The sequence below is a fragment of the Salvelinus sp. IW2-2015 genome, linkage group LG14 (genome assembly GCF_002910315.2).
Source record: "Salvelinus sp. IW2-2015 linkage group LG14, ASM291031v2, whole genome shotgun sequence".
Classification (NCBI taxonomy): Eukaryota; Metazoa; Chordata; class Actinopteri; order Salmoniformes; family Salmonidae; genus Salvelinus; species Salvelinus sp. IW2-2015.
Window position 1 is genome coordinate 30,959,955 of NC_036854.1, and position 15,353 is coordinate 30,975,307.

The 15,353-nt window shown below is 46.3% G+C and overlaps 1 protein-coding gene and 1 long non-coding RNA gene across 2 annotated transcripts in view; one reads left to right on the plus strand and one right to left on the minus strand.

Moving 5' to 3' along the window:
* The first annotated feature begins 486 nt into the window (after positions 1 to 486).
* LOC139028679 (uncharacterized) lies at positions 487 to 1,648 on the plus strand. Its single transcript, XR_011480907.1, has 6 exons — positions 487 to 538; positions 636 to 726; positions 822 to 852; positions 1,019 to 1,081; positions 1,427 to 1,492; positions 1,627 to 1,648. It is a non-coding gene; the product is annotated as an uncharacterized lncRNA (long non-coding RNA).
* Positions 1,649 to 4,019: 2,371 nt separating this feature from the next.
* Positions 4,020 to 15,353, minus strand: part of LOC111972825 (poly(A) specific ribonuclease subunit PAN3) — a 21,376-nt gene continuing 10,042 nt past the window's right edge. Inside the window, exons 13-18 of the mRNA XM_023999930.2 lie at positions 14,201 to 14,288; positions 12,977 to 13,116; positions 12,511 to 12,640; positions 10,370 to 10,434; positions 10,110 to 10,248; positions 4,020 to 7,687 (exon numbers count right to left, since the gene is read on the minus strand). Of these exons, the coding sequence (XP_023855698.1) occupies positions 7,544 to 7,687; positions 10,110 to 10,248; positions 10,370 to 10,434; positions 12,511 to 12,640; positions 12,977 to 13,116; positions 14,201 to 14,288 (706 nt within the window). The 3' untranslated portion in view covers positions 4,020 to 7,543. The remainder of the gene's footprint in view (positions 7,688 to 10,109; positions 10,249 to 10,369; positions 10,435 to 12,510; positions 12,641 to 12,976; positions 13,117 to 14,200; positions 14,289 to 15,353) is intronic.

Here is a 15,353-nt window from a genome sequence, read left to right on the forward strand (position 1 = left end):
GGGGTAAAGGATTATAGAGTAGTTCGAGGGAGGGGGAAGAGGACGACTAGAGTAAGTTAAGAGGGGTAAAGGAACTGATAGAGTGATTAGAGGGAGGGGTAAAGTTTACTGATAGAGTAGTCAGACGGGAGCGGGTTAAAGGACTGATAGAGTAGTTTAGAGGAGGGGTAAAGGACTGATATCGAGTAGTAGGAGGAGGGGTAAAGGGGATGATAGAGTAGTTAGAGGGAGGGTAGAGGATGATAGAGTAGTTAGAGGGAGTACAAGGACTTGAGAGTAGTCCAGAGGGAGGGTAAAGGTTACTGATAGAGTAGTTTTAGAGGGAGGGTATAGAGGACTGATAGAGTAGTTAGAGGGGTAAAGGACTGATAGAGTAGTTAGAGGGAGGGATAGAGGATGATAAGAGTAGTCTAGAAGGAGGTTGGTAAAGGACTGATAGAGTAGTTAGAGGGGAGGGATTAGAGGGAACTGATAGAGTAGGTTAGAGGGTAAAGGACTGATAGAGTAGTTAGAGGGAGGAATAGAGGACTGATAGAGTGTTGAGGGTAAATTACTGATAGAGTAGTTTACGAAGGGAGGGGTAAAAAGGGGACTGATAGCGTAGTTAGAGGGAGGGGTAGAAGGACTGGATAGAGTGTTAGAGGGAGGGGATAAGGACTGATAGAGTAGTTAGAGGGAGGGATAGAGGACTGATAGAGTAGTTAGAGGGGTAAAGGACTGATTAGAGTAGTTTTAGAGGGAGGATAGAGGACTGAATAGAGTGTTAGAGGGAGGGGTAAGGACTGAAGAGTGTTAGAGGAGGGGTAAAGGACTGATACGAGTAGTTAGAGGGAGGGGTAAAGGACTGATAGAGTAGCTTTAGAGGGGTAAAGAAACTGATAAAGTAGTCAGAGGGAAGGGTAAAAGGATGTAGAGTGTTTGGAGGTTGAGGGGTAAAGGACTGATAGAGTAGCTTGGAGGGAGGGGTAAAGGATGATAGAGTAGTTTAGATGGGACGGGGTAAATAGGAATGATAGAGTCAGTCAGAGGGAGGGATAGAGGACTGATAGAGTAGTTAGAGGGAGGGATAGAGGACTGATAAGTAGTTAGAGGGAGGTAAAGGGCATGATAAGAGTGTGTTACGAGGGAGGGTTAAAACTGATAAGAGTAGTCAGAGGGGAAGGGGTTAATAGCTGATAGAGTAGTTGAGGGGACGGGGTAAAGGACTGATAGAGTAGTTAGAGGGAGGTAAGGACTGATAAGTAGTTAGGGGAGGGTAAAGACTGATAGAGTAGTTAGAGGGAGGGGTAAGGACTGATATGAGTAGTTCAGAGGGAGGGGTAATTAGCTGATAGAGTAGTTAGAGGGAGGGTAAGGCTGATAGAGTAGTCTAAGAGGGGTAAAGGACTGATACAGTAGTATTAGAGAGAGGGATAGAGGATGATAGAGTAGTTAGAGGGAGGGGTAAAGGACTGATAGAGTAGTTAGAGGGAGGGGTAAAGGACTGATAGAAGTAGTCAGAGGGAGGGGTAATAGGCTGATAAGTAGTCAGAGGGAGGGGTAATATTTCTGATAGAAGTAGTTCAGAGGGAGGGGTAAAGGACTTGATAAAAGTAGTCAGAGGGAGGGGGTAAATTAATGATAGAGTAGTTAGAGGGAGGGGTAAAGGCACTTTGATAGAGCTAGTCAGAGGGAGGGGTAAAGGACTGGATAAAGTAGTCAGAGGGAGGGGTAAATGACTTGACTAGAGGTAGTTAGAGGGACGGGGTAAGAGAAACTGATAGAGTAGTCAGAGGGGTAAGGACTGTAGAGTAAGTTAGAAGAGAGGATAGAGGAACTGATAGAGTAGTTATAGGGAGGGTAAAGGACTGATAGAGTAGTTAGAGGGAGGGGTTCCCTCTAACTACTCTATCAGTCCTTTACCCCTCCCTCTAACTACTCTATCAGTCCTTTACCCCTCCCTCTAACTACTCTATCAGTCCTCTATCCTTCCCTCTAACTACTCTATCAGTCCTTTACCCCTCCCTCTAACTACTCTATCAGTCCTTTACCCTGCCACTTATCTCACCATCATTCCCTTTTCCCTGTCTGTATCACTCCATCATTCCCTGATGTTCATTCCCTGATGATGACCATGATGTTCCTACACAGTTGTATGCTGGAAGAATTTATTCATTGGAAACTATGGATTAGTGTTTTAGCTATTTATTTACAATATGTTAACCTCATGAGATTACGTCAAGGAAGGCTGCAGAAAGATATAGGCTCAATTGCGGTCAATGATCATTAAATCAATATATGTACAGTAGCAGTCAAAGTTTGGACACCCCATCTCATTCAAAAGTTTGCCTTTATTTTTACTATTTTCTACATTGTGGAATAATAGTGAAGACATCAAAATGATGAAATAACACATATGGAATCATGTAACCAAAAAAAGTGTTAAACAAATAAAAAATATATTTTATATAAATAGCCACCCTTTGCCTTGATGACACCTTTGCACACTCTTGGCATTCTCTCAACCAGCTTCATGAGGTAGTCATCTGGAATCCATTTAAATTAACAGGTGTGCCTTGTTAAAAGTTTATTTGTGGAATGTATTTTTCTTATTGCATTTGATCCAATCAGTTGTATTGTGACATGGTAGCGGTGGTATACAGAAGATAGCCCTATTTGGTAAAAGACCAAGTCCATATTATGGCAAGAACAGCTCGAAACAAGCAAAGAGAAACGACAGTCCATCATTACTTTAAGACATGAAGGTCAGTCAATACGGAAAAAAGTTTATTCAAGTGCAGTTGCAAAAACCATCAAGTGCTATGATGAAACTGGCTCTCATGAGGACCGTCACAGGAAAGGAAGACCCAGAGTTACCTCTGCTGCAGAGGATAAGTTCACTAGAGTTACCAGCCTCAGAAATTGCAGCCCAAATAAATGCTTCACAGTTCAAGTAACAGACACATCTCAACATCAACTGCTCAGAGACTGGGTGAATCAGGCCTTTGTGGTTGAATTGCTGCAAAGAAACCACTACTAAAGGACACCAATAAGAAGAAGAGACTAGCTTGGGCAAAGAAACACGAGCAATGGACCGGTGGAAATCTGTCTGGTCTGATGAGTCCAAATTTGAGATTTTTGGTTCCAACCTCTGTGTCTTTGTGAGGCACAGACTAGATGAACGGATGATCTCTGCATGTGTGGTTCCCACCGTGAAGCACGGAGGAGGTGTGATTGAGTGGGGGTGCTTTGCTGGTGACACCGTCGCTGATTTATTTAGAATTCAAGACACACTTAACCAGCATGGCTACCACAGCATTCTGCAGTGATACGCCATCCCATCTGGTTTGCGCTTAGTGGGACTATCATCTGTTTTTCAACAGGACAATGACCGAAAACACACCTCCAGGCTATGTAAGGTCTATTTGACCAAGAAGGAGAGTGATGGAGTGCTGCAGCAGATGACCTGGCCTCCACAATCACCCAAACTCTACCCCATTGAGATGGTTTGGGATGAGTTGGACTGCAGAGTGAAGGAAAAACAGCCAACAAGTTCTCAGCATATGTGGGATCTCCTTCAAGACTGTTGGAAAAGCATTCCAGGTGAAGCTGGTTGAGAGAATGCCAAGTGTGTAAAGCTGTCATATCAAGGAAAAGGGTGGCTACTTTGAATAATCTAAAATATTTTGATTTAACACTTTTTTGGTTACATGATTCAATGTGTTATTACATAGTTTGATGTCGTCACTATTAAATCTACAATGTAGAAAATAGTAAAAAGAAAAGAAAAACCCTTGAATGAGTAGGTGTCCAAACTGACTGGTGCTGTATGTCCAACCATTCCAATCTATGCAGAGCTATGGTGTAGAAGTTCTATATAACATGCATGATAGTGCAAAGAACTCAGTGGCTAACTGACACGTGCATGTATTCAAAACACATTTAAAATGTTTAAGCAAAGAAGAGTTACCACACTTCGCAAGCTGACTGACAACACAATCCTATTTTGTCACCAGCATGAACATAGAAGACAAACACACTATGTTTTGGTGTTCTTTATTAAAATACTGCTGTACACACAAAAATTACAACATTTTAGTCAAACACAAGAGGGGCATAAAACATACTAAGATGGTGATGGAGGTGTGTGTGGGGGGAGAGAGCTGTGTGTGTGGGAGAAAGGCAGCAATAGTTAGTGATGCACGGGTTGACTCATACCCCGCAGACCCCACGGTTACATCCGCAGGGCAAGGGTTTTAGGGTCCTGAAATATTGTGTGGATGAAGGGTGGGTGGGTGGCAGGTTGAATAAAGTGAAGGGGGAAAAAATAATTTAAAAAAAATCTGTACATGTATAATTGTGTAACTCATATCTATAGGCTACATTGAGGTTTTTATTTAATTAGAGAAATGAGTGTGTAAACCTAAGCTTCAGGGCCTAACTGCAGACTACGCGTGCCAACTAACCTAGCACAGAGGACGCTATTTTGTTTCTCAACAGTGCTGCAAAAGAAAGACGAAAGTAGGCCATTATAGTCTCAACTGGACAGTGGCTACTTTGGTTTTCAAAATCTTATTTTGTGTAACAGTGTATTTATTTTCTAAGCCTTATATATATATACACACACATTTCATTAGATGTTTTATTTAATTCATATGCTGGTAGAGGCTATTAGCCCACAGGCAGTCGGCCTAAAATATATCKATTTATTGTTTCACATTTGTTTCAGCAAAACATTAGGCTACTGTTCATGAGGCCTAAATATTCAATAAATTGATGAAATGTTGAAGAAAAACATAATTGTTCAATAAATGTTCAAGAGAAAAAAGGGAACAGAGCGTTTTCTATATTAGCAGGTTAGGGTTGGATGCAGCCCTCAGATTTTCCCTATCACATACAGTCGGGTTGTTGCAGATGGGTTTTTAGCAATTGCGGGTGGGGGTGCGGGTGAACAAACAGCTGACCCGCGCATCACTAGCACTAGTATTACTGGAGTGTGTGTCATGATGGTGATATGATGAACGTTGACATGTGTGGATAGGGAAGGCTGTGTGTTGGTATGGCTGTGTGTTGGTATGGCTGTGTGTTGGGATGGCTGTGTGTTGGGATGGCTGTGTGTTGGGATGGCTGTGTGTTGGGATGGCTGTGTGTTGGHATGGCTGTGTGTTGGMATGGCTGTGTGTTGGTATGGCTGTGTGTTGGTATGGCTGTGTGTTGGTATGGCTGTGTGTTGGTATGGCTGTGTGTTGGTATGGKTGTGTGTAAGAGATTGGTTTAAAGATAGGGGTCTAAGCACCACATTCACCAAATATGCTTTCGGTCTTGATCATGTCACTAAAAACAGGAAACAGTACATGATTCTAACACAGCCAACTCACAGCTCACCTCATGGAGTAGGTAGAATATGCCCCTAACAACTGACATAGGGTCAGATATGTTGTCATCCCCCTAGTAGTTCAGGTAAGACTGGACTACGGTAAATTGATGCTAGATCTGTGCTTAGGAGCATCCATCTCCTCACAATTTCCCCCCACCCCCACTTAAGAGTCCCGCCCACACCAATCTGACTGGATAAAGGGCGACCAATGACGGCCAAAAACATTCAGTCATTGGGCCCCTGCAGCTGTCCATTGTCCTGAGAGAATTCCAAACCATCCAACAGAGGGTCTATTCAATAGGGTTGAATGTTGCACATAGAACTGATGTATAGAATAGACAGTTACCTTCTCATGTGACTAGAAGTCTTGGTATGATCTATATAATACATTTCTAAAACACTTTGAATGTTTCACCCTTCTGAATAGATCCTTGCTTCTGAGTGCAACAGCCACCACCCCACCCCCCTTACKAATTCTCCATCCTTCTCCCTGATGTGTACACTCCTTCACTACCCATTATGAATTCAAAGGCATTGGATTGGTATAAGCATGGTTTGGAGTTTCCATCATCTCTTATGCCAATCCATTATTTTTAAAGCCATGAGAGGGTGTGAATGAGAGCACACTTCAGGGGAAAAACCCAGGGGACCTCCGGAAGGGGTCAAAGGTGAAAGGTGACTCCTGGTCATCGCTGCTCGGTGTCTCCAGCACGTTGTGTGTCACATGATCTTAAAAGGTCAAATAAAAAACACATTTTCTTAAAATGATTCAAAACCCCTTCCTACAATCCACTTCGCCCCCGTTGGAATTGGTCCACAGAATAAAGTTTGTGTTGAGGCAGAAAGACTGTCCCTTCCATGTCCCATCATGCATCACTGCACTACAGCAGAGTAAAATGAGAAGAACCAGCTAGAAAGAATCACAAAAAGCATAACGTATTCTCAAACGAAGAGGTCACCAGGGACCCTTCAGGAGAGGGAGGGAGGGACCCTTCAGGAGAGGGAGAAAGAGGGAGGGAGGGACCTTTCAGGAGAGGGAGAAAGAGGGAGGGAGGGACCCTTCAGGAGAGGGAGAAAGAGGGAGGGAGGGACCCTTCAGGAGAGGGAGAAAGAGGGAGGGGAGGGACCCTTCAGGAGAGGGAGAAAGACAGAGGGAGGGACCCTACAGGAGAGGGAGAAAGAGGGAGGGAGGGACCCTTCAGGAGAGGGAGAAAGAGGGAGGGAGGGACCCTTCAGGAGAGGGAGAAAGACAGAGGGAGGGACCCTTCAGGGGAGGGAGAGAGGCAGCAAAGAAAATAATTGAGGCAGAACTGGCTCCATTCTCTAGTTATGCCCAATCCATGGGTTCTACCCCAGAGCTGACAAAACAGTTCCATCCCCCGAGTTCATAATTTGTGTCACAACATTTTCCACAATAGTGTCCATCATTAAGCAATAAAGGAGGTGCTGCCTGGCCTGCATGACTCTGCTCTAACAAACACGGCCATCGGGAGAAAAACCCAACACACCCCTCAATGGTCTGTTTCAACAGAGTCCCCATCCCAACCCGCACCCTACTCCAAAACTCAGTGGGTTGTCCTTTCTGAGTGGGAACCGACAACTAAGGCTGACTTGGACCGGCCCATTTCATGAATGGGTTCTTTGACCACCCCCTTAGAAAGCATCCAGTGGTCTGTCCCGTCTCAATGTGTTGGTATGAAGGGGTGTGGTCTCCAGCAGAGACACGCAGTAGAAAGCCTGATTTATATTCAGTTCTCAGTCTGTGTCGGTGTGTGTCTGTGACTTCACCTCTGTCTGTAGATGCATCTTGTAGGCCACTCACACATTCATTAAAAGTCAAATCTTAGTGCATCCTCCACAGAAAAAAAAGCAGGAAAAAGTTCAATACCACGTGGTTGGTTTATTTTTTAGTATCCGTTTTGTTCCCCAGTTCTAAAATATAATAATGCAGTGTTCATCATCCTTGTTGTCATCGTCAGCTTCCATTTCTGTCCCCAAAAAAATCTGCTTTAGAAAAGCCTTCCTGGTTGCTAAGACAGTGTATGTGACTGATCCAGCAAGTCCCGCCCCCTTTGATGATGTCATCACTATGCACCTGGTCCTCCGATGTAGTGCAATAATGTGCTTTCAGGTTCCGGGTTCAGACAGTCCCACCCCGCTGCCTGTGTGTGGGGGGCGGCGAGGGCGCTACAGGGGGCCAGTGGCAGCGGCCTGCTGCAACTCCTGGAAGGTACTGTCGAAGCAGCGCTTCAGGTCCGAGTAGGTCACCACCAGAACACTCTTCTCATCACGAGACACCAGGTTTATCTTCTCAGGCACGCCCGCGTCCAGCTACACAGAGAGACGGGGGAGAGAGAGAGATAAGTACTGCTAGACTGGTAGTCCAGCTACACAGAGAGACGGGAGAGAGAGAGATAAGTACTGCTAGACTGGGTAGTCCGCTACACCAGAGAGCACGGGAGAGAGACGAGGAGATAAAGATACTGCTAGACTGGTAGTCCAGCTACACAGAGAGACGGGAGAGAGAGAGAATAAGTACTGCTAGACTGGTAGTCCAGCTACACAAGAGAAGACGGGAGAGAGAAGAGCTAAGTACTGCTAAGAACCTGGTAGTCCAGCTACACAGAGAGACGGGGGAGAAGAGAGAGATAAGTACTGCTAGACTGGTAGTCAGCTACACAGAGAGACGGGGAGGAGAGAGAGATAAGTACTGCTAGACTGGTAGTCCAGCTACACAGAGAGACGGGAGAGAGAGAGATAAGTACTGCCTAGAACTGGTAGTTCCCAGCTACACAGAGAGACGGGAGAGAGAGAGATAAGTACTGCTAGACTGGTAGTCCCAGCTAACACAGAGAGACCAGAGAGAGAGACGATCAAGTAACTGCTGCTGTTTCAAGCTGGCTCCTCAATACAGTACACAGCACAGGAAAGAGATATATATATATATATCTGAAAACAAGTGGCTCCACCACAGAAAGAGGGGAGAGGAGAGGGTGAGTGGAGAGTGTGAAGAGGGGTGAGTGTAAAGTAGAGGGAGGGAGGGAGGGAGGGTATGACGGAGAGGAGGGTGAGTGGAGAGGAGAAGAGGGTGAGTGGAGAGTGAGGAAAGAGGGTGAGTTGAGAGAAGAAGTGGGTGAGTGGTGAGGAGGGTGAGTGGTGAGAGAAGTAGGGGAGAGGGGGTGAGGAGAAGAGGGTGAGTGGAAAAGAGGGATGAGGATGGAGATGAGGTGGAGAGGAGGGTGAGTGGAGAGGATGGACGAGTGAGGAGAGAGGGTGGAAAGGTGAGGGAGGAGGGAGTGAAAGCGGGGGGGAGTGAAGGAGAGAGGAGGGTAGAGCGGAGGGAGTGAGGAGAGGAGGGAGGGTGAGTGGGAGAGTGGAGAGAGGGTGAGTGAGGAGAAGAAGGGTGAGTGGGTGGGGAGTGTGTGTGAGTGAGTGAAGGCGGAGGGAGCGAAATCGGAGGGAGGGTGGAGAGGAGAGAGGGGTGAGAGGAGAGTGAGGAGAAGAGGGTGAGAGGAGAGGGTGAGTGGAGAGGAGAAGAGGGTGAGTTGAGAGTGAGGGTGAGTGAAGTAGAGGGAGGGAAATCGGAGGGAGGGTGGAAGAGGAGAAGAGGGTGAGAGGAGGGAGTGGAGAGGTGGAGAGAAGGGGGAGGGGAGTGCAGAGGAGGGAGGGTGAGTGGAGAGTAGTGCAAAGGAGGGAGGGTGAGTGGAGAGTGAGGAGAAGAGGGTGAGTGGAGAGTGAGGAGAGGAACGGAGGGGTGAGGGTGGTGAGTGGAGAGAAGGGGGAGGGTGAGTGGAGAGGAGGGCCGAGTGAGTGAGTGGAGAGGAGGGAGGGTGGGTGAGAGTGAGGAGAAGAGTGTGAGTGCAGAGGAGAGGAGGGTGAGTGGACGCGGAGTGCAGAGGGAGGGTGAGTGGAGAGCGAGTGCAGAGGAGGGAGGGTGAGTGGAGAGCGAGGCCAGAGGAGGGAGGAGTGAGTGGAGAGGAATGAGTGAATGGAGAGAGGAAGAAGAGTGTGTGGAGTGAGGAGGGTGAGTGGAGAAGGGGTGAGTGGGAGAGGGAGGGGGGAGGGTGAGTGGAGAGAGAGGAGTGTGAGTGAAGAGGAGGGAGGGTGAGTGGAGAGTGATGACAGTGAGGAGAAGAGAGTGAGTGGACAGTGAGGAGAGGACGGAGGGAGTGGAGAGGAGGGGGAGGGTGAGATGATGAAGAGTGCGAGTCCAAGGAGGGAGGGTGAGTGGAGAGTGGAGTGAGTGCAGAGGATGGAGGGTGAGTGGACAGTGAGGAGAGGACGGAGGGTGAGTGAGAGAAAGGGGGGGTGGTGGAGAAGAAGGGAGATGAAGCGAGTGAAAGAGGAGGGCGGAGGGTGAGTGGAGAGGAGGGAGAGGGTGGATGGAGAGGCAGGAGGGTGAGTGGAGAGGAGAGAGGTGAGGGTGGTGAGAGAGGAGGGAGGGTGAGTGGAAGGAGAGGAGGGAGGGTGAGTGAGGGTAGGATGAGTGAGTGAGTAAGAAGAGGAGGGAGGGGACGTGGTAGAGAAGGGGGGGGGTGAGTGAGGAGAGAGGGAGAATGAGCGAAGGTGAAAAGAGGAAGGGAGGGAGGGAGAGTGGAGAGGAGAGGAGGGAGGGTGAGTGGAGAGGAGAGGGACAGCACTGAGTAAAAGACAGAAAGAAGGGTGAGAACAACCCAGAGAAGAGAGAGGCAGAAAGATAGAGCGAGGGAGAAAGAGAGAAATACAGAAAGAGAAGCAGGAGGAGGAGACATACTTTGTTGAGGCAGGAGACGATGTGGCTGAGGTCTATCCAGGGGGTCCCAGCCTCCGTCACCTGGTGGAACAGGTGGTCTCTGAACAGTTTCAGCAGATACCGGTCCCCCGTCTCCGACCACGTACGGTCCTTCTGAAACCTGGCACAGAGAGACACAAAGTTAGACACCTACAAGTGAAGAGAGCTTGTAGAAGTGTGAAATGAAGGGAGAGTCAATTGGTCAATGTGAAACATTTACTTCAGAGTGATACAGTACTTACTCTGGCCTCTCGTTGATGGTGCCCAGTTTGGCCAACAGACGGAAGAGACGACCATTCTGGACCTCCTACAACAGATAGAAAACAACTTGATCAGTCAAATATCATACTCCTAGAACCACAACACAATGGGTCAAATGAAAATGTATTATTTTCAACTGGAAGAGGTGTCTGTGTGAACGGTAGGTGGTAGTATTAGTTATACAGAGTGTACAAAACAGTCCTAATATCAACCTGCACCCTCCCTTTTGTCCTCAAAACAACCTCAATTTGTCAGGGCATAATCCATGGCTTAAAAATCCTTCTTTAACCCGTCTCCTCCRCTTCAACTACACTGATTGAAGTGGATCTAACAAGTGACATCAATAAGAGATCATAGCTTTCACCTGGATTCACCTGGTCACTTTGTCATGGAAGGGGCAGGTTTTCCTAATGTTTTGTACACTCAGTGTATATTACTTTACTGGAGTTAAACAGGCAATCTGCAATACATTGTTGGACTATTAAATGAAATGGTATATACCCATTGATTCTTGAAGAATATAAATTATAAATATAGCCTCAATATTTTGATAAAATCTTTATGGCTCAGTTGGTAGAGCATGGCATTTGTAACACCAGGATAGTGGGTTCGATTCCTGGGACCACCCATATGTAAAATGTATGCACACATGACTAAGTCACTTTGGTTAAAGTGTCCGCTAAATATTATTATAGTAATTTTGATCTCACGGACAGTCAGTCCTTGCATCCATAGCTAAATCTATGAATTTGAGAGTGGTTACATTTCTCCAGTCCTATCCTTCAACTATTTTCCAAAACAGAGGCGGGGGTGGACACTTTTTTAGATTTTGAACTGCAGATTGTTCCTTTAAATAAGTCACCATCAATGCAAACCCACAGAGAGCATGAACACACACACACACACCATTTCCTGTTGGTAACACAATTCGAAACAGTGGTGCTTATCTGTGTTGTATGTAAGGAAGGAGAAGTACATGTAAAAGCATGAAGGTTATTGTGGATAAAAATACTAGCAGAAACCCATCTGAACAGGAACCCCACACCAAGGGACTAACATGACTCTCGCACATACACAACTGATCGACTGAAAGGTGGCATTTCCTGTTTAATGCTAAAGATGACAGCAGAACCGCTCACACAGGACATACTCACTCCTCTCTTCCCTGATACAAGCACCAAAACAAAACTGAAGAAGGGGGAGGGCAGGACAGAAGAGGAAAGCAGAAGCTGTAGAGTGTGGACAGAGGGACCACAGCCCACACCCTGTATCTTCACACCCTCTCCTTCCTCACCCTCTTGCGTGCCTTCCCTTCACCACGCCTTCTACAGAGCAGAGGTGGCATCACAAAAACACACACACCAGGTTTCCAGCCTTTTTATGCGAGTAAAGTACATGACGGATAAAAAAAAGGGTCACGACAGYCCTGGTGGAAACATGTCGACAATACTAAATATGCTTGACAAGGTGAGATCTCTGCGTCAGTCAAATGAATTATGCAAGAAATGGCGGTGGAATTGCCTTTATGAGCAAATATTGATATAATAACTAACCATCATATCGAAGTCAACTTGGAGTCACACGATGATATGGTGTTTGGTCCTCCCACTACAACTCAGAAAACCATTCCGTTTATTAGGCTACAGATTAAGTTCTGATTAACTTCACAGGGTGGGGAAGGCTTGACGCTCCTTTCCTATAAATATCCAGGGTCCAACTCTGGTGGCATGATGATCGATACTTGGCTGCCGTTTCACAGAATAATGCTCTTTTGTCCATAACAATCTCATCATGTAGGTAGTCTACCCTCGCTGTATCTGCCAGCTGTTGGCTAGAGCGCACAAACCAACACCAGAGTGGACACATTCGCTATATAACGCAACATTTATGACAAAACCCATCTGTAAAGTAGAAAATGAGATGGAAATCCATTTAACTTGCAAGAATTTAAGTGCAAAAGCTATTTGAACTACGTAATTACGCACAGCCTTTTATCTGCAACAAGTCAATTTGGTGGAAACATCTCTGGTGGGAAAATATGCATATTGTGTGTATGCAGATTTGAGAATATTCACATGAAAATCTATCACCAATTGGATGAAAACTTAGTGTGTGTGTGTACCTTGGCAAGGTCCTCCTCGATGACATCATTCCTCATCTGTGATGCGTCCAGCTGTGTGTAGAAGCGAGCTCCGATCATAGGCATGATGTCATTGACGCTTCGCAGCCTAGACTGCTCTGTCAGCAGATACCTACAACACAGACAGCATTACTTCAGTCAGTCCAAACTAACAACGCAGGAGTGTCGAACTCAATTCCTGGAGGGCCACGTCTGAGGCTCTTGTTCTTGTCTTTCAATTAGTGTCCAATTAAGACCAAATAACCAGGTGAGGGGAGTTCCTTACTCAGTAGTGACCTTTAATTCATCAATCAAGTGGAAAGGAAGAGTGAAAACCTGCAGACACTCGGCCCTTGAGGACTGGAGTTGGACATGTGATGCCATATGTGAGTGTTTGTTGCAGATGCGTGAGCAGTTGATTAACACCAGCTTCTTAGCCTTGTGCAGGTTCTGTCTGTGGGTGTCTTACAGGATGAGGTTCTTGAGGTCTGATGAGTAGTTGATTGACACTAGCTCCATGGCCTTCTGCAGGTTCTCTCTCTGAATTCCAGCCAGAGAGTTACAGGCCAGGGCCAACACCACCTTGCCCAGGGATATCAGGTCCGCTTGCTGCAAGCGCACACACACAGTTAACAGAACACACTACAGCCAGGGGCCAACTCAACCATTTCAAAAAGGGAATCAGGTCAGCAAGTCAAAACTCAGAGCAAACACACACAGCACTAGCAGAGGCTCAAAATATACAATTGTGGTTACAAGACAGCTGATAGATTGTGTCCACAATATTGCTTGAGGAAATAGATATTTGAAAAAAAAAATCATGATGTAACACTAACGAAAACATGGCGGTTTTACTAGTCGGATTTGCANACATCTCACAAAGCCAAGTATAACAGACACACACTAGGATTTAAAACTGTATCCGGTATCCTGAGATTTCCCACCCAAGCTCCTTCCCATAAAAAAATTAAATGACAGGTAGTGACATATCAACTCTCTGGCTTCATTCATACATGAAACTAGGTCCGGGACGATACCACTATTGAGATACTCATTACTATCGTGGCAAGGAAACAAAACACAAAGCTGATTTAACTTCTTTAGGAGAACAGCCCTAATGTTGGAAACAAACATTATGTTGTAATCCAGAGTCACATGTATTTATTTTCTAAACTATAGCACATTATTTTACATACAGCAGGTTATTAATGGAACAAAGAGTGAGGTCTGCTTCATGTTTACATTTTTGCCATCGAAAGAATAGTGGTATCGTCCCAGCCGTACATTACACCAGTCATCACTACACTAGCAGCCTCCCATATTCACTCAACTGAAGTCATCACTTACCTGCATGGCTTCTATACGTTGAATTGCTTACTATCATGTACAGGCGACATGCAACCTCTTGCCGCAGCTAGTGTAGACAATGTCCAATCTCAATCTCATATTTTTATCTCCAAACTAGCTGTGTGGCAGTGGCAGATGCTAAAATAGAAACCGTGGCTAACAAAATGGCTGATACAGTGTGGCCACTAAAGTCCTTGACAAAATACACATTTCCAGTTTGAATGGGAATACCAGGAAGGAAAATTGACACACACACACGAACAGGGTACAGAACAGAACCATGTGTCCATCTGAATCAGAACTAGGCTATGTTCTGCCAGACTGACAGACAGTGGGGTTACTGTACCTGGTACTGTGGCATGAGGGTCACATGGTTGGTCTGACTGTTGTCAAACGTTAAGACATCAAACACCCCTACACAGTTCACCCGTAACCTGCAGGGACAAACGGCATGGTGAGCTGTGTGTGTGTGTGGGTGGGTGTGTGTGCGGGTTCTCCACATTCTGCCGTCTGAAAAAAGGAAGCCAGGACTAATACAGAGCTTCTGCTTTCACTGTACTGTACAGGAAATAAGCCACCAGATAAGCATCCGGGGGCTGCAGACACAATGGTTTATACACAGTTCCCTAGCAGGGAACTTTAGCTAGCTTGCCCACAATCAAGCAATGCAAAAATGGTGGGAATTCAGGACTACACAGAGACAGCAGCTGCAACATTGAACTGGTTTGAGGTAGCTATCAGTTTCTGACCACACTGCGTCACATTAAAAATCTGTGTCTCTACCTGGTATCAGAAAACATGGACCTTGCTGGGATCCATAACCTTGGTCACCATTATATGTGTGTGTGTGTGTGTGTGTGTGTGTGTGTGTGTGTGTGTGTGTGTGTGTGTGGGGTAGCGTTGGTGCGGCCTGATGATGGAGGATTGCTGGGTCCATGCCTACAGGCCAGGCCAGCAGTGTGGATGGTTCTGAGAGCTGAGCTCAAGCTGGACGATGTAGGCCAGATCAGAGACTCAGGAAGCAGACCAGCGTGCTGCCGGGGTGGGTGGAGGTCGTGCTGTCCTACAGGGGGGCACCAGACTCACATGATTAGAAACATAGAGGCTTCTCAATAAAGGAGGGATCAACTTCCAGGCAAGTTTTGTTTATTTACTAGGCAAGTAGAAGAAAATTCTTATTTCAATGACAGCAAGCACGGACAAAACCGGACGATGCTGGATGTTTGTGCGCCCGCTATGTGACTCCAATCACGGCTGGTGTGTGATACAGCCTGGATTCAACCAGGGTGTCTGGTAGTGACGCCGTCAAGCACTAAGAATGCAGTGCCGTTAGACCGCTGCTCGCCACTGTGGACAAATGTCAAGACAGCGTAGTCACAGACATACACACGATGAACGACTTGGAGAGGTGTGTGTGTGATATGTGGAGTAGAGAGTATAAGAGGTCTGAGAGGGCTGCTCTCCTCGGCCTGCGCTAGTAGCTAAGGCCGTGTTCAGTG